At 46.5% G+C, this 19,380-nt stretch overlaps 2 protein-coding genes across 2 annotated transcripts in view; one reads left to right on the forward strand and one right to left on the reverse strand.

Moving 5' to 3' along the window:
- immp1l (inner mitochondrial membrane peptidase subunit 1) overlaps positions 1-12,351 on the reverse strand; it is a 12,532-nt gene extending 181 nt beyond the window's left edge. The window contains exons 1-5 of the mRNA XM_030376793.1: positions 12,255-12,351; positions 5,669-5,779; positions 5,450-5,538; positions 5,159-5,285; positions 589-699 (exon numbers count right to left, since the gene is read on the reverse strand). Coding sequence (XP_030232653.1) covers positions 589-699; positions 5,159-5,285; positions 5,450-5,538; positions 5,669-5,773 — 432 coding nt within the window. The 5' untranslated portion in view covers positions 5,774-5,779; positions 12,255-12,351. The remainder of the gene's footprint in view (positions 1-588; positions 700-5,158; positions 5,286-5,449; positions 5,539-5,668; positions 5,780-12,254) is intronic.
- A 23-nt stretch (positions 12,352-12,374) lies between these two features.
- elp4 (elongator acetyltransferase complex subunit 4) overlaps positions 12,375-19,380 on the forward strand; it is a 53,989-nt gene continuing 46,983 nt past the window's right edge. Inside the window, exons 1-4 of the mRNA XM_030376791.1 lie at positions 12,375-12,574; positions 13,548-13,583; positions 16,913-17,034; positions 18,023-18,157. Coding sequence (XP_030232651.1) covers positions 12,415-12,574; positions 13,548-13,583; positions 16,913-17,034; positions 18,023-18,157 — 453 coding nt within the window. The 5' untranslated portion in view covers positions 12,375-12,414. The remainder of the gene's footprint in view (positions 12,575-13,547; positions 13,584-16,912; positions 17,035-18,022; positions 18,158-19,380) is intronic.

Here is a 19,380-nt window from a genome sequence, read left to right on the forward strand (position 1 = left end):
AACATTGAATATCATCTTTTATCCAATCCATAAAAATGACATCGCACAGTATCCATCTTATCCCACCACAATCAAGGGGACCAGATTAGCTCGCTAATTAAGCCGTTGACCAGCTTCTTCAAAGGCTCCTCAGACTTAATAAAAAAGAGTCTAATTTCTTTAACCAATCCCCCTTCGCTGATTGTTAAGTAGGCCTCCGCTGAAGCCCTTCTGCCCAATCAGATGGACAGAAGGTGGACTGACCCGTTTCCAGGGTCACGGTTGCTATGACATACAGTGACATGACAACACAGCAGAATGGAAAGCCAGACAATATGGTGTCCAGGCCTTGGTCAATCAAATAGACCTACTTTGAACTTACAACAGACCTCTGACTTTCAACCGTGCGTCACAATTGGCCAAACAATGCATAGACCACAGAGTGCTGGCCGGACTTGGAGGCCAAAACCAAGCCGTCTGGGCCTTATGCTCGTCTGTGTCGTCTTCTAGAATCTCTAGATGGAAGTCATTTCCAAACGTTTTATGGGCTCCTGATGGATGCGTGTGCGTGTGTGCGTGTGTGTGTGTGTGTGTGGTTCGGCGGATCACCTTCATGCAAACCCGGCCTCGGATCAGGGCGTAGGGCACCGGGCCGTAGGACCTAGAATCTGAGGAGTTCTTCAGGTTGTCCCCTTCTAACCATACGTGGCCCAACGGAACCTGGAGACCCCATTGGAGAAGACCCAGGGGGACAAAGCAGGGTAAAGAATGATGAGAATGATCTACCTCAGCAACATCTACAATCATACACAAGAAGAGCCTCTCACCCGAGAGAATAGTCTCATCGATCTGCAAGTACAACGCTGGTACTAACTAGCAGTAAAAACAACAACAACAACAACCTAAAAAACGAATGGGCCTTAACAAACCCATTGTGACCCACCCCAGTCTTGTAACTCCCTCCTCAGCCTAACTTAACGTCAACCCCCCATCCGCCTTTGACCCCGTACGGTTTTAGGACATGGGTCAGGGGTACCGCAGAGGGGTCAAGGGGAGGGGGGGCGGGGGAGAGATGGGGGTGTGGTTGGGAACAGGGTTGGGAGGGGTTAAGGAGAACTTCAAAGGGGGTCATTAGGCTGTTGGCTTAGATTGTTGCTCCTCCTAACCAGGGGAAGGGTAAAGGCAGCAGTGTCCAGGGGTCTCCACCATGGGCCGACCTGCCAGTGGGGCGGTCATCCGAGCGAGCGGTAATCCACAGTGACACCAATTATGATTAATCTCATCACTTGAGGAGAGTAGGCTTGTCAAGGCCCTAATTAAGTGTGCTGTCCCCCCTATATGTGCAGACAGGATCAACAACACATTATATTGTCATAATGGGCATCACAATCCTTGGGTCTATTTTGGTGCGGCCTAACTTCTTAACGGCCGTGATCTCCGGGAGAGAAAAAGAAACAAAAGGGGGGGGGGGGGGAATAACAGAATAACAGAATAAAGAAAGGGAATATCACTCAATGTAGATTGATGTCACAGATGTCTTCGTCTCTGTCCATCTTCCATCACTCAACCCCCCCCTGCACCCCTGCACCCCCCCCCCCCCCCCGATTCATGATTTTTGTAGTCGTGCTGAGGCGGCATGCTACGTTGATGAAAAAAAAGAAAAATCCAGATTTTGATAATCGTGACAAATGCCGTGACATCATCAGGAGGAGGTGACATGTTGACCCGACACCAAGGTAAACAACTCCGCTGTGAAACGGCGCCCGGCGACGACGCAAACGAATATCATTAAAAGAGTCATCTGAGAAGCATATGCCAGCACGCCCGATTCCCACCATTACACATCGTTAGCGCGGCAACATATGCTGGCTCCCAAGCACATTAAAGACAAACAGTGCGCGTAGTCATCCGACAACTCGGAACACACTGTCTGGCGCTCTGATGTTTTGCAGCGATATTGGTGTTTTTGACAGAGGCACAAATCTGTAGGATTCAGGGATGTCAATACATATCTATCAATTTTTTTCACCAAAAGTGAGCTAAATGTATCAATCCCGCTATTTATTGTACACAACTCGATACAATTCAAGTAAAATTGCTAAGCTGTTTGTGTGGCCATATAAGATGGAATTGAGCTAGTTAACGATAGGAAACTTTCCTTTTTCTTTTTTTAATGAAAGGAAACTTTTGGTAAACTGTTCTGAATAACTGCTGTGAACATGGTCAAACCATCAACAGGGTCGGTGAAGTAAATCAATTTTTATTAACATTGCAGATTAAAACTGTTTTAACTTGGTTGAATCAATGCTCTGGCACAACAATAGGCTACAATGTATGGTTGTATTTATGTGAGTGCTTTACAAAAAGAAAATAATATGGCTCGTTAAAAATGGAAAGTGAGGACTAACCTGGCTGGTCTTAAGAGTAGTGAAGAGATGATGGTTATTTACGGGCATGAGAAGGACAAAAGAGGAGCGCTAGCTAGGGAATGGATGGATAGATAGCGAGACAAAATAGATTGTTTCTGTATATTCCATTGCCGGTCACAGGTGTCAGGAGGCCATAAAGATTGTCTGACGACAAAGAGAAATTCACAAATCTGAATATAAAGACGCCTTCGTCAGCGATGTGCAAATCAACACTTAAATCAGAAGGCCTCAAGGAAGAGCCAATGTCTCCTGCAGATGGATATCCAGGAAGTGGCTTTGAAATTATTGGGAATTAATAATAACAGCAATAACTATATTTATATAGCACCTTGCGAGAAAAGCATACCTGCAATAAAAGAAAAAACGACCCAAAACTTAACAAATAAAGGGAGTTAAAACACATATGGGCAGGAGCCTGACCACTCAAGGCTTTCAAAAACAGTACAATCGTATAGATTTTCAAAAAGCACCCAGCTAACCAATGGAGGTTAGCAAGGATTGATGTGAGGTAATCACATCTCTTATTCCGTGTTAAAAGCCTGTGAAGAAGTTTGTTCTCAACGCTCAACAACTGACAGCAGGGTTTTGCATCAACTGCAGTCTTTGGATGTTTCGCCTGCTGACACCACATAAAGTGCAGTAGTCAAAGTCTGGAGGGGATAATCATCACATGCCGATGACTTTGGGGGTTGGTGGGGGTTGGGGGCAGCAGGCCCTACTCTAGACTAAGACACGGCCCCCGTACGGAGCAGCCCCCCCTGGTGGATACGCTGCGTCGATGGGAGCGCGTCGGGGTGGCGGTGTGGGCGGGGCCGACGGGAGACACTGTGCGTAGCCGTCAGAGAGGTGTCGAGGAGAAGTGAAACGGCAGAGCGTTGTTTAACTGTCGCCCCGTCACCACGCTCATTATGTTAACATAATTGGGGTGGCGAGCGGTGCTCACCTGAAGCACATGCTAGCATACGGGGCTGTCGGCCCCCTCTCTCTCCAATGCTCGGGTTTCAATTCCATCTTGTGTTCCCCCCCCCCCCCCCCCACACACACACAGCTCTTGCCATCGCTCTCCATTTCATTGTTCATCTTTCCCCTTTTCTGTCAGTGTGTCTATTTTACTTGTTCTCTTTAAAGCGTTCTGTCCCCCCCCCCCCCCCCCTTTCTTAAAATATTGGGGGGGGGGATCACGTGTCGTTGTTTTGACACGAGAGCTCAAACCGAGAAACGATTCCTCAGACGTGACAGAGCAATTAGTCTCCTGTTAGATTTCAGAGGGAGGAGAAGGACCTGTCTGTCTGTCTGTCTGTCAGGGCACACGAGGAGGTGACGAAAGAGACCAACACCCCTCCAAAAATTTCATCTCTCGCCTTTCACAGGTCCACACACACCATGCTAAACCCACAACACACACACACACACACACAAACACTAACACGTCCTCGAGGGACACAGAACATTTATGAGGACGGCGGGTATTTTCTCGCTTTCCTCATATGCTGTCACATAATGCCTTCATTTGATTAACACAGAAGCTAACCCTGTTAGCGCGCTTGGTGGTAACCAAATAAATAAAGAGGGCACCGGCGGCAAACCAGATTGTACTAGGTTGTAATGTGATACATCGGCTCAAGATTCGCAGACGACAAATACACCTGAACTGGTAAACTAACCTCCAAATATGACCGGGAATAATCTAAATATATTTGATTTGATGCCAAAGTATGTTGACATGTGCAGAACACAGTGATTCACCTTTGTGCATTCCGAGGAGTGAAACGGTGTCATTGGATCTGTATCAGTAGACACTTTAGCGAAATATTACGAAATATGTTTATACAACTTTAAAATTAAGACTTTTCTTCGCTAAACGGCCCTTCAGTGAGCTTCGACATGCCCTGGGTATTTCCTGCTCCCTATGATAGCTCACCTAGGAAAAACCGATAAGATACCCGCAATAAATTCAAAGCCATGCAGCCCAAACACAAACACCTTTGGTTTTGCACACTTTCAATTCAACGTATCTCTTTCAATACCTCTCTCCATGTCACACACACACACGCACACAGACACACACACCAAGTGCACACACACGAAGGCCTCCGCCCTGCCATCAGTCTGTCCGTTCGGCTGGCACTAACTCTAACAGGCTTCAGAGAGATTGCAGGCCTGAGCACTGGGCGTCGAGGACGGCAGTAATAGAAAAGCAATGACAGTGGTTTCACCGCTGGAGACCCCGTGCTCCTCCCACAAGCCCACCCCCCCCCCCCCCCGCCTCGCTCCCCGGCTTTATCACTGTTCTGAGGAAATGTAGTTGTTGTCAAAAGCTGCTATTTTGACCAATGACACAAAATGAATGTCTGGGGTCTAAAATGTAAACAACTATGGCAGCCTATAGTCTGCACACCAGAGTGCACACACAGACACACATCGCACACTGACAACGCAGCCACACAAAGGAAATCTAGAGAGGGAACCTGAGGCGCGTTTACATCATTCATGTAGATTCCCCCCTGTTACTTTAGCTTGCAAGTGTGAAATAAACCATCAGGCGCAGGGGATCTGGCCGACTTCTGTGTTTCTCGTTCACTGCTAAACCTCACTCATACTTTTTTCCCGTTCAAAGGAAAATGGTTGTTAATGGTTGGGATGTTGAGGCATGAACAGTGTGGATTACCATGCTTAGTGGTACACAACATGTAGATGAAGCCATGGGGAGGAGCTGACGTGGGTCTAGTCTTGAGGGAAGAAATACTCACAAACGTGTGGGTCTTGAATATGTCCGAGGGGCTGCTGGTGCACACCTTGTCCCCCTCCAGGCCGATGACCCGCTTGCAGATGTTCATGTGAGGGTCAGACGCACTCTTGGCAATGACTATATCGCCCCTGGAGAGAGAGTGGAGTGACAGAAGATTGTATGTGACAAAAGCACAACTTCCATAGCAATCACCGATATGTGAACCCCACCAACAATCAACGTTTTTTTTTCCAGCCCTTCCCCCTTGTAGAATATATCATGAAAAGAAGATGGTAAGGAATGACAAACCCACTTCTCAATTTTAAAAAGATGGCGGCTCACGTGCTCTGAAAACACGACATCTTTGCCTACGATAGTGGGCTCCATGGACGGACCGGAGCACTGGAAAACAAAAACACACGTGAATAAAACAAGCAACGATGGCATTTGTTCCAGTAGGAGAACGACGGAGGGGGGGGGGGGGGGGTTCATCTGCCGTTGGTTAACAACGTGTGTCAAAATCAATACAGACCACCACGAGCTCGCCGATGTACTCGAAGGCACAGTGGGCGATGCAGCCGTACTGAACCGTCAGGCCCACCAGGCCCAGGGTCTTCCCCAGCACACCGCGGAACATCTCCTCCTGCAGAGACACCACCACACAGTCAGACACACCAACGGTACTGTGTGTGTGTGTGTGTGTGTGTGTGTGTGTGTGTGTGTGTGTGTGTGTGTGTGTGTGTGTGTGTGTGTGTGTGTGTGTGTGTGTGTGTGTGTGTGTGTGTGTGTGTGTGTGTGTGTTTTCGCCATGGGTCAGCTCGGTGGCTCAACCTGCTAGCCGCGATTAGCACCCAAGCGACACGCGTTCGAGCAACACAGGTTCATTCCAACGACTTGTCACCCCCCCCCCTCCCTCCCACTACTTCTTTCAACCCGTTTTCCATGCGGACTTCACCATTCGGTCCATTAAGACACAAAAAGCCCATACAAATTCACACCGTGGGTCTATGCCTTTGAAAGCTTCTAGAGCCGACCATGCCAAAAAAAGAGGAAAAAAACCCATATCACCCTATGGCGTTTATATTGTGAGCGTGGAGAGCGTCAGGGTTAGCCCGCGACTGTTCCAGGGAGCCTTGAGCCTGAGCAGCGCGCTCCCTCCCTGGTGTTTCATTCACGGGGTCTCGGCAGCCAGTTCACACCAGACAACCGCTTCTGAACTTTGATCCTGCGTAAGATGGCCCAATCAACACCTCCTCCTCACAGGCAACCGACACACACACACACACGCACACACACACAGACAAGCTGTGACACTTCCAGCCGTGCTGCTACACAGTGGAGCAGGGGGGGCTGGCCGGCATCCGAAACCAAGATCACCAACAGGCCTAGCGGCGCCATAGCAACACAATGGATGGGGATGGTGATGAAGGGGGGGTTGTTGACCTGATGTACACAGACAAACAAACCCTTGCAAATAGGTGTGCACACACACACACACACACACACACACACACACACACACACACACACACACACACACACACACACACACACACACACACACACACACACACACACACACACACACACACACACACACACACACACTGCCTTCTGAGCAAACAGCCCGGTGACACTGCAGGGGTAGTATTGACTTTTAACTGAGGCCGCAACCTGGCGGATGGGCAGAAGAAAGTGAGTCAATCTTTGCACAACGTCATCCACAGTAACACACACACATCCACCTCGAAACACCGCACATTAACCCTTGAACGAACACACACACACACACACACACACACACACACACACACACACACACACACAAATGAAGAGACTGAATGTTTTTCCCAAATCAACATACTAATAGGCTTGACATCCAAGTCAACCAACTGGTCAATAAAACATTCCATTCCACCCTTGAAGGCAGGAAAGGTGTACTACACACCGTATGTTTTGTGTGCTTCTCTCTCTGGCCCCACAACCCCCCCCCCCCTCATCCTCCAGGTCTGCTCGCCCTCCCATGGTATTATTAACAAAACCAAGCAGAGCGGAAACCAAATCCTTAGAGCTCTGGGAATGACTTCCCAGCGATGGACACGGATTAGACCCCCGGCATGTCCGTCCGCCGCCTCATCCTATGACCACCACCACCACCCCCCCATCCCCCATCCCCCCGTTCTCCCCCATTCTCTCCCCCATATTCTCCCCAGGTCCCCGACAGCCTGGGCGTCAGGTGGCACTCCCTGCCCTGCCAAAGGTGTTACGCCTAATCCCATTACCCCCTCCTCTTAGAAACACACACACACACACACACACACACACACACCATGCAAACACACACATACACAACGCATGTGCCCCCCCCCCAACCCCCACGCACACACAGACACCCTGCAAGCAAACACACCATGCATGTGCAAACACATGGCATACAGACACACGCTTGCAAGTGAGAGCAGTCACACACACACACACACACACACACACACACACACACACACACACACACACACACACACACACACACACACACACACACACACACACACACACACACACACTATGAGTGTCGACTTCTTATTAACATCATATACCGATTCATCTATTTGGCTTGAACACAAGCGCCACCTCAAGATCATCAACATACAAGCCCTGCTGCAGCACAGGTCTCAACATTGGTATCCATGTCCCGTTCCTGCCTGCAGCATCCTGCTCATCCACAGGCACGCATGGGCTCAGTGTCTTAACCCCAGACAAGTCCAATCAGCACCTATGGCCTCATAATACCTCTGTTGGGAGGCTGGCGGCCTGGAGGTTAATGGGAGTCTCAGGACCCCGGCATGCTGGCGAGCTCTGCTCTACGTCCTCTACGTCCCTAGTTCTCTTGCTCCATCGCTTGTATCTCTTCTCTATTTGCATCACGCCGATGCCCTCTGAGAAAACATGTCCGACCGTCTACTCTCTCTTGCAGGGCGGAGTTCAGAAGCCCTCTCTCCGCACCCCCTAGCCCTCACTCCCATTGCACAGCGGAGAGCCCCCCTCCCCTACCCTCGCTCAAACACCCAAAACACACACACACACACACACACACACACACACACACACACACACACACACACACTACAGCTGCAGTGTGATATCTCTTGTTTCCGCCCCTGCTGTCTCGTGTGCATTCATCATAGGTAGGGATTAAGAAGAGTTTGCATAACAGGATCACACGGCCAGTGGCCGATATCAAGAGAGTGGTCCATACGCAGCGGCCTTATGAGGCGCCCACACTGGGCCGGTGAGAGGGACAGTCAATGGGGAGCGATTTTAAGTGGTTGAAGCAACAATAGTTTGGTGTACGCCTTAAAATCTTTCCATCAAGGGTATTGATATCAACAACGAGTACCATTTCCACGTGTGTGTGTGTGTGTGTGTGTGTGTGTGTGTGTGTGTGTGTGTGTGTGTGTGTGTGTGTGTGTGTGTGTGTGTGTGTGTGTGTGTGTGTGTGTCTGTGGGATCCCCAAAGGGATTCAATATTTGGTGGACATCAGCAGAGGTACCTGATTGAGAGAGTTTGAGCGATCCACACCCCCCCCCCCATCTCTCCAATACCCGCCGTGTGTTTGGGGCAACACTAACATTAATTGAATGCTGTAATGCAGCTGTAAATTAACACAAAGTCCCCCCTTTAATCCAGGATTACATGCAAAACATGTCCATGGGAAAACAAAGGGAAAAGCCAGTGCGGGCCCACTCTGCAGAACCATCTGTGGCCGCTGGCCTCCTGTGGTCGTGGTACGGTGCACAGAGGGGAGGGACAGGGGATCCTCGGTGAATGGAAGCCAATGGGAACACCCCATTGTGTGTTTAACTCTGTGATCCTCTTACAGGGGGGGGGGGGGGACGTCCATTCACTGGCGCGACAATTCCCCGACAACCGCAAGCAGCTGACTGAGAAGGGAAGCCGAAAATATGAGTTGAAAAATAAACAATCAAAATTTTAAAAAAAGGCTCACCAATACGGTGTTATCATAAAGTAGGCTCACTCGAGGATAGAATCGGAGAGTGCAAAGTAAGTAAAACAACATCATAATAGTAATATCAGTTCAGAAGGTTGAGCAGAACAGTTGCAGTGGTTCTTCTGGGAATCTTTGCCCAAGGCATGAATAATCTATATTTATCATGCTCTCTTGGGGCTATAGTCCGCCATTGGCCGCAAAGCGCTAATTGATATACATGCCCAGTCTATTAGAACCACAAAGGGAATTTCAATTCAAACAGCTCACAAGGGCCTTGCTGTATTCTCCTTACACTCCTAAATTAGGAAAACATGGGCTGAGAGAGAGCTTGGCCACAGGGGGGCTAAGAGGCTTACAAGCCCCTTGTCAGATATGCTTCTTCTCCCTGAGGATTCCAGATGGAAGGGAGTCTAGAGGAGCAGGCCGCAGCAGAGAGGGAATGAATCCCTTCTCTGATGTCTTCCTCTGGGCAGCAGAAGGCAGAGGAGGAGGGTGGGGCTCCGGTCAGGCAGAGCAGAGCTCCATTTGATCTTAATGTGAGCTAAGGAAAAGGGAGGAGGTTTGCCAAATAGAGAGGGTTGGGGAGGGGGTTGTCTGTTTGTGGCTATCCGTCCAATCAAGTGATAATCCTCCTGATTTAGGCATTGACACCTGGCTGGACAGAGAGTGACAGATGTAGAAGTCCCAGTCCCAGACAAGCGCATTTCTGCCCTGATCTCGCCTGAGTCTCCCACAAAGGCTTAATTGAAGGGACTGATATCCACATTGCTCTTTTCAATGTTGCTAACGGCAACACAGCCGCCAAACAGCTGATCCGGGTTACTGCTCGAGAGGCTCTGGGTTTTAAACCCGCCATCAATAGGGTCAGCGAAAGCAAATAAAAGACAAATGATATGAATACAACTGCTAATAATTCAAAAGGAAGTGTGGGCCAAGGAAGCCCCCCTGACAATTACACTGAATGGGGAGGTCAGCTGACAAGGTTTATTGTATTGACCTCAGGCCCAGCCACATCCCGGCTTCCAGAGACTAGATGTTATCAGTCCCAGTATCACTGAAATAAATTACATGATTAGCAATGTCCCTACAGAGCTACGAACAAAGCCTAATACGTGTTGATGATTTTTAAATGACAACCAGGCCTTCTTCATTTTAAACATGGTCCTACTTATTTAAAGATATTGGGTGCTGGGCATTATTTTTTATTTAGTACAGTTTTCCTAAAGTTGTGCAAAACAAACGCTGTGGAGAAACCAGAGGAAAGAAAGAATGTGTCATGTTGTGAAAAAAAGAATTGCAACGTCTCTTGAACTCCCAACTGTATTGTTCCTTTACCCAAAAGATTATTACTTTCTTTTCAACACCCACTAAGTAAACATGGAGGGTGTTGATTTTAATCTCCCGTCTCCTTTTTGTCAATTCTTCTTTTTTCAAGAACCATACTGTCAGACTGCAAAAGTAAAACAATCCTACCAGGAAAGGCCCCTGACATGTTATGACTGCAGGCCTTACACAGCACAATCAGAAACACAAATCGATAAAAGCTGCTGGCATCATACACAATGACGGATGGTATATGGAAAAGGAAAAGGGGAAAAAGACGTTGTTTGTAGTTTTGAGTTTGCCGTGATTACACTGCTTCACATTGTACTGCAAACAGTACTGAGGAGCTCGTCATAAGTTATATTGGGATGGGGAGGTATAGCGGAAAACACTAGACTTTCCATTGTATTCCCTCACAGTATCACCATTTTCTTTCTTATTAGACTCTTATAAGCCTCCAACAATGCCTGGTGTTGTCAGTCAAGATTTATAGTCCCTGGGTCTCCTGTCAACACATGTGAAACTCAAATGTGTTGTCAAAACAACAGGACTGCCTGTGCTGAGAGCATCTGTAAGTGAGCAGTTGGACTATGGCTTCCTCTGGGGTTATACATCTGTCTTGGCACCCCTGGCATACCCCTGCGTCATGCAGCACTCTACTTAACCTTTGCTACCAACTGCTGTAGCCAACAAAGGACATTAATGGTGGACACGATTCTCAACCTGATAAGTTCCAGTTGATGGGCAAAACTGACAGCCCATAGCAGTCTAATCTATTTGTTGGGTTATTGAATTAAAAGTAGCAGCAATCTAATTTGATATATTTTAGAAGAAGTTAGAAGAACAAAGCAAAATATTATTAGAATATTGTATGTTTTCAGCTATAGCAAGGATTATTTGTATTTTTTGTGTCTGTTATTGTATTTGCTTTTTTCATCCTAACTTAAACGTGGGGCTATTTTGATTCAACAACAACACACCTTTACCTACATTTCTCCCATCTCTTTTGTACAGAATTCTGTGATATAGATGTTGTGGCAATAGCCTATACAGGCTACTAGGCTGAGATTAGGATGTTTGAAAATAGGCCTATGGGAGTTTTTCATATTTTGAGTTTAAATTAGCTGTATATGCTATCATATACGCATATTACATTAATCTATTTGGATCATTAGGCCTATATCAATTAAATTAGCACTTGCCATGATATCAATATATTGTTCAATTTCCAATTCCAATTGTGGCAGCTATACTTTAGCCATCATATGTGGCTAATAGCTATACAACAAGTTAATCAGAAGTCTAGAAAACGAACTGATTGTGTCTGTTTTTAAATTACAATTTAGAGATTGTGGGACCGCTCACACATCGTTTTATTGCAACATGTGAGATTCCCATCTGCCTAGTTATTGTGCTGCTAAAATTGACATGTTTATGAGCAGAAACAGTTCTGGATTAGTGGTGCGTGCGTGGCTTGATACTGTCACGTGACGCCAGCGAACAGTTTTGTTCCAAAACGTCCAAGGAATGAGGACAGTGGTAAACGGTTAAATATAAAATCGGATAAGAAGGAATGCAGATGATAGTTTTGTAATATTACTAAGGAAAAACAAAAACAAGGTCATACACTGTTGGCATTCATGCACAGACCTTACTGAGACAATTGCCTCTAGAGAGCACGCCACGTCAGACAAAGTCGGAACACCCACAGATATTCCGCAACCTTATGTAAAGTAAAGTAACGTATTAAGACACACAACCACCTAAAAATGAACTATGACTTACCAGAAATATTTCTCATTCAAATCATCAATATTGCTTCGGTCATGAGTGATAAAACAGCCTTTCAACATTCCTCGTCCTCATTGGGCAAGTGCGAGCAATACTCTCTCCTATTGGCCGCAACAATCCAAAACATCAACACGCGTCATCGGGCAGCAACAGCATGGCAGCTCCCATGAAGAGTATGGGCTCGTCATTTAATGCTACTAGTTTTCAGAAGAAAACTAGAAGTAAATTAATTTCGATACCAGGCACAAGACCCTCAGTTCAGAATGGACAGCTTATAGTTTCGACTGGTGTTACGTCCCTCGACTATTTGATAGGTCAGTGTTTTATTAAAATACAGCCTGTCAAGTTAGCATTAGCTCCTACATCTCCTGAAATTTCTGTTATATTGTGTCTTACTTTAGTAACTTTCCTTAGTCGTCAATTCAAAACTACAAACGCTGAACGTTCAAGTACACGTTCAGCATGAGGTTCACTTTATCGGAGGAAAGATGGCATGCGGTCTATGTATGAAACGTATCACACATACATTTTCAATTGGATGCTACATCTTGTTATTGATGATGTATGTAAATGCACAGCAGTTAGTGGAAGTAAAAGGTGGTTAATGGCTAAATGTTGCCTATTTGTCAAACGGTATTCAGACATTATTGTTCGAATACCCACACAGAAATGGTTCAGTTCAAGGCATAGGTTCAAAGTCAAGTGTCAAGATATCACAAGGCTCAAACAGATGAATGAGAATGTTCCTCACTCCTCTTTGCATTGTTTGACCCCCCCATCATTGATAAGTGTCTATCTTCCGGAGGCTATGGTAGGATCATCGAATTCAGACCATTTTTAAAAGTACATGAGGCACTTCGTTTGGTGTTTTAACATGAATTCTGAGAGTTTATTGTCGTACACGTGCACTGACATAGTGTTTTGAGGCAACACATTTTTTTCACAGCATACATCTTTAAATTATTGTTTATACAGAGTTTTGTTTTCTGAAGAGAAGCATACTGATGATACATGTTGAGAACATATTTTGCCATGGTTTCAAGGATTTAATTTGCGCACCATTCAAAGGGAAAGTTTCTTTCAATAGCTTAATAAAAATGACCAAAACAGGGACAATTCTGGGTTTGAACGGTCAGCAATATAAGCGGTTTCAAGAGCTTTGTTTTCATGTGTATTTTGATTGACATTATTCAGTTGTGAAATATAGGTTCACTTGTTGTGATGCCTTCCATTAATTCCATCTTGCTGTATTTCCATAATCATGTGTTGTGCTTTGTTTGTTATCAGGTGGGGGCCTAGCAGTGGGGACAGTGCTGCTAATAGGTGAGCCTTATCATATTTATCTCAAAATGCCTATTTCTTTCTCCATGTGACTACACATGCATTTGCTCTCAATTTTATCCTGCGTGTTTACATTTTTGGTATTTTTAGCAAGAGGAACCAGTTGGCCGATCTTTTATTGTTAATAGCAATTATCATGATGGTGAATATTATTTGTTGTAAATTATTATCTATCGGAGTTAACTGCTAATCTAACAGTAACATGTTTTTCTTCACGTTAAACATGTACTCAACGGTGTTGTGTATTACAATGTATTCTAATACATGAAGGATCCATACTATCCTATAGAAAAATATAATTATGGTCATAATTTAACTAAATTATGGTCTTGCACAGTGTTTGCATTCCTTTACTGCAAATTTGTAGTTTTGTAGGAAGTAAAATCAAGAAATTTCCCTCCCTACCACTTTCTACAGCTTGTCAGAGAGCCTTTGTTTTGGTTACCATTTGCTTGGTGCTAAATTGCAGGTCTTTTGTCACCCTGTTTTATAGTCAGACTCTCACAGAATTGAAAATGAGCAGAGGGTCACATCATGTTAAAATCCCAAGAGTTCTCACCTTCACATCGTAGCTTAATTAATATAATCCCCATATGTGTGAGGGATGTTGCGGTCTTATATTCAAGGTAAATGTGCCTATCTTGCAATACAGACGTCTCTCCGCCATTCATATTACTGTTATTATTCATCATAAGTTGAGCTGTATGGACCAGCAGACAGTAAGGTTAAGGTAGTCTTGTTTCCCCTTGAAGCTGTAATTTGTGTGGAGCCTAGGTCTATACCAACTGATGATATTGCTTTGCCCTTTAATTCATCCCCCCAATCGATGCAGGAGTCAGTGATTACACACTAATGCGTTCTTCCCTTCCATTTTGTGAATCATCGCACGGTTGGTTTCATCTGGTAATGAGAGACACAGTAAAGGTGAAATGTGTGCACGCACCCACTTGTGCACGTCTTCCGATGCACGTGTCGGCACATACGCACTATGTCAAGGGAAGTGTGTGTGTGCATGCTCCTGTTCCTCAGTTGTTGTTGTTTGGGTGCATTTGTAGTGTGTGTGCGTGCGTTGGAGCTGTCGGCTCCTTCGGCCGAGCCTGTAGCTGTGATGGCCTGTTTGTGGGACACAGACATAAAATTATCAGACTGGTCGTTGTCTGCCTTTCATGTGTCTTGAGCTGTCCGCTCTCATTTGTCATCCAGGGGGGAGACGAGCCCAGTATGGCTGCTGTCTGAAGATCTCTCATCTTTAAGGTTTTTATACAAGGGCCAAGGGGGGGGGGGGGCAATTTGGGAGGAAAAAGCAGCTGGGCTTGCTGGAGAAAACACCAATTAGATGTATTTGGATTGTTTTGTGAAATCATGTGAAGTACATTTTTTTAATACACGTTATCCATAAAATGGCTGAATTGTATGATTAAGTCAATTTTACTACCTTAATAGCGACATTGAATTAACACAAGACTGACTGTGTTGATTTTAATGGTGAAAATTGTTGACTGTTTTACTGTTAGACAATCATTGTAATGTGTCTGCATAACAATGTTGTACAAAGTAGGAAGCAAACAAGGGGGCGAATATTCTGACCCGAAGGATTTCTCTCCACCCCGAAGCGGCATCAACCAATATGATCCATAGTGCTCCCACTCCCACCCTTCTGTTCACAGGCAAATTAAGTAGGAGTGTTCACTTCTTTACCAAACCCAAGTCAGAATGAGCCCAGAAAAAACCCAAACACAAATCATCCCATGACTGTCCAGGGAGTGACTGATCTAGCTCAACGATATGACCCCCTTCACCCAGCCACCCCCTCCTCTCTTGCCCCCACCCCAACCCCCCTGTCGGTCCCATATCCACCCTCCTTACCCCCCGCCTCGACAGCCTAATGACTCCTGGAGGTTCCATTTGTAAGGCTCCCATAGAAACACAGCCACAATAGGCCCCATCTTGAGAGGGCCCATCTGGGAGTCTTTGTGGGGCCTGCTGAAAGCCACAAAGGCCTGCTGACCTAGAAACCCATCAATAAGAGAACAGGGAGCCCCACCGACAACAAATTGAAGAGCCATGGAATTTGCTTGGCCATACTGAGTCCGTAGGTGAGGACAGGGACTGGGGACATGTGTGTGTATGGCGATGGGTGGGTGGGTGGGTGGGTGGATGGAAGGGACATTCCCCGGATGTTCCAGGATGTGATGGGACGTGAGGATGTCATTCCCAAGCTGTCGGCTGTATTTCCATTACCTTAAACTGTCACTGCTGTCATTGTCCCCGTGCCCACTGTTGGCCATTGTGCAAGGAGGGCCCAGGGCTTTCATTCAAAATGGAGGTTGTGACAGGAAGCAGCCGCGGCCTGCTGAGTAGAGTTATGTGGCGCTTGGAGGGGGAGACAGAATGTTGATGATGACTGCCTCACTTCTGGAATGGACGGGTGGCGACTTTGTGTGATCCGACAGTGTCCACCTCTTGAGGGATATTTTTCAACCCTTTGTCCTTTGAGGCGTCTTTGTGAAGACGGACGTGGCCTTTGTCTCTAATCGAAGTGATATCGAAAGTAAAACACTTGGGTGTCAAGAGGGGGAGAACAATGTACTGTATCAGGCTGTGCAACCGTTTGGTTTGAGTTCAGTGGACAAGCATGTAACCCCGGATCGTAACGTCACACCGACTTTCAAAAGCATTTGGAAACCTCCAGCTTATTTCCCACTGTTTCTCTAAAACATTTTTTTCATGGGGAATAACCAAGGGGAAAAAAAGTGAGTTTGGGAAGGTGCCATTGCTATCAAAATCCACAGGAAACCCAGTAGATGAACGCAAGCTGGCTTGTCAGGGAGCATTTTGGGTAGAATCAACCATCCTACCCTACATAAGGTCTCCTGGTCATTTGGTCTGACAGCCCGGGTGTACCCAGGGCTCTGAGTTAGTCTTCGGGACAGGTGTCTCCCACTGCCCTAGGGCTGGTGTATGATAGGTGACATTAGATGAAGGCACAGGTCCAGCCACGAAAGAGGATGTTCACTGCCTCATGTCCAGGTATAGCGATCACACCCTCATTCCCTCACCGTCTTAACTGCCACCTCTTTCATTCCTGTAAGGGTTGGAGGGAAAATGTGACCCTTATACTGATTCCAGTCAGAAGCCCTGATGCAATCTGCTGTATATACAATTCCGATGGTAGAGGAAAAATAGCAACAGAAGAGACAGAGAGTAGACATTTTGTTTGTCATCCGATCGGCAAGGCTCTCGTGTGTGTCTTATGTTGTGTAAAGTTGAGATGTTTTCATTTTATATAGTCGTATTTTGTATATTTTCAGAGGAGGACCGATACAACAGCTACTCTCAGATGGTTTTGAAGTACTTCATGGCGGAGGGAGTACTATGTGGACATGAACTCTTCTTGGCGTCGGCTCAAGACCATCCAGATGACATCCTCACGGTATCGAAAACACAACAGCAATCCGTCCAAATGCGTCCCCTCCCGGTTCTGCTGTGTCTTATGTTCCACTTTAATGGGCAATTTACTATTTCTAAATCGGTGCAGCCAAAACGATAGGTGGAAGATCAGCATTATCTTCACATATTCATATCGCCTCCACCATTCCCAGTCGTACGCATTTAGTGCCATCAAAAGATCATTCGAGCTATGAATAACGCCTGTCAACCATGTGTTTGTGTATTAGCAGCAGTCCCTTCCAATCTGCCATATGTAATTAAAGTGAATTATCCTAGGCAGCTGCAGCAGTTATAATGCAGGAAAAATGGGAGGTGGGGGGGGTGCATGGCTACCCTGGGCATTATGTTAACCAGCGTAGGTGGCTCAGAGACCAGAGGGGGCCACGGGAAGCTTACCCGGGTAGGAAGACGTGTAAGGGTCAATAGGGGTATCTGAAAGGTCGACGGTGGCATGAGGGTGGCATTGTTGGGATGCTTCTGGATTCATCTCCCTCTGAAGGAGGACTAGAGCCCCCAGAAGCTGACTGCCACCCAGCACATCGGGAACAGCGGTCTGGGCCTCTGATTGATAGTGGGAGGGGTCATCAGCTAACCCCCTCTTTACATATCAAAGGCTTATTAAGCGCAGGGGACTCCCCACAGGCATATATCACATGATCGTTTCGTTCTTTTTATGGCTTGAATTATGCTAATCAAAAGGGACCACTCTTGTACTTAACGTAGACGGCAAGCGTGTTTTTTTACTCAATCTTTATGCAAATTTAAAACAATTAATTTGAGAACAAGTCTTTTAAATAATATAAGCAATGGCCTGCGTTTATATATGGCTATTGCTTTTTAAGCCACTACAACCATAATGCTTTAGCATTAATGGCTCTTATTTATCACCTCACACACACATGCAGAAATTGAAGGCGTTGTCTTACACACAAGGCGACGTGAATGCATGTGGCGTGTGTGATTGTATTAAGGAACTCCCTGCTCCCATCTTGGATGACATCGCCAGCCACAGTCCAATGGAGGGACGCATGCAGCTAGGTGGGCCGCACGCTAGTCAAGACGCTATGAAAATAGCATGGCGATACCAGAATCTACCAAAAGTACAGGTAAATACATCAGCACAAATTGCAATGCATTTCTTGACCTCTGTCTCTTATGTCATGAGTTGTACCTCGTTTGTTAAGGATAGAGTTGACTTATTTCTTTATTTTTATATATATTTTTTAAATCTTTTAATTCCTACCCCTCATGTGTTGCCAATAATGTTGGCATGAGAAAGAACAGCACTGGCTCGAAGGTTTCAGGGTTTGGCAATTGTCTCCACCACTAAATCCATCAGCTTCAAAACTCCTTTGTTGTGTGAATGGGACCTCTGCCTCTCCTTTCAGAGCGGGACCAGATTACTCACACTTAGCTGGCGATAGGTAGGCTTTCACTGGTCCCCAACACACATACACACATACACGCACACTTGCACCCCTGCTTAGCCTGGGAAACAGGGGTATTTTGCAGCCTGTGCATTGACATGTCTGCCTGCTCAACTCTATGACCCAGACCTGCGCCTTCTGTCTTCATCCAAATCCCTGCCTTTCTCCCGGCTAGGGTCGGCAGTCCTACACTCTTTCTTCCGCTTTGAGCAGAGGTGACCCTCCCCTTCCCTGCAGGCTCCCCCCCATCCAGTCTATAATCCATATCGCTATGTGGATTAACTGCACACAGAGTGTGTCCCTGGGGATCCTCTGCCTCTTTCTCCCCTCCCTGGAAACTTCTTTATATCTATGTCCCTTGCTCACCTCTCCCCCCTTCCCCTGTAAAATCGTCTTTACAAACCGCCAGTAAGCCTCGGCGGAGGATTTGCATCCCAAATTCGCTCTGAGAGTCCACGCTTAGTTCCCGCTTTACACACACCTCTGCAGCCTGGGCCCACTATGTCGCTCCCCTGATGAAGACATCAGATCAAGGGTGAGGCCGTCAGGGCGGGGATGGAACGCTAAGCGGGGTTGCCATGCTCACAAAGAGAAGATGAGCCCCCCCCCCCAACCTCCGTGCCCAGCTAACCCCCCTCGCCCACCCTCCCCTGCATCTCGCCAGGAGAGGGACACACCGGGGGCCCTAATCCAGATTAGGAGTAGATTAAGGGCCCCTTTTACAATGGAATCCCTGCTTTCACTGGGAAAGAAGACCTGAAACTCTCTCTTTCAGCTGCAGGAAAACATCCGCCGTGCCCGGCGTCCGCGACCCATTTGTTTTCAGAGGCAGAAGTGGACATTTATGTAAAGAAATGATTAAGAACCTGGCCGTAGTGGTTGTTTAACTTGTCTGCTGCCGT

Source organism: Gadus morhua, chromosome 14, assembly GCF_902167405.1.
Source record: "Gadus morhua chromosome 14, gadMor3.0, whole genome shotgun sequence".
Lineage (NCBI taxonomy): Eukaryota > Metazoa > Chordata > Actinopteri > Gadiformes > Gadidae > Gadus > Gadus morhua.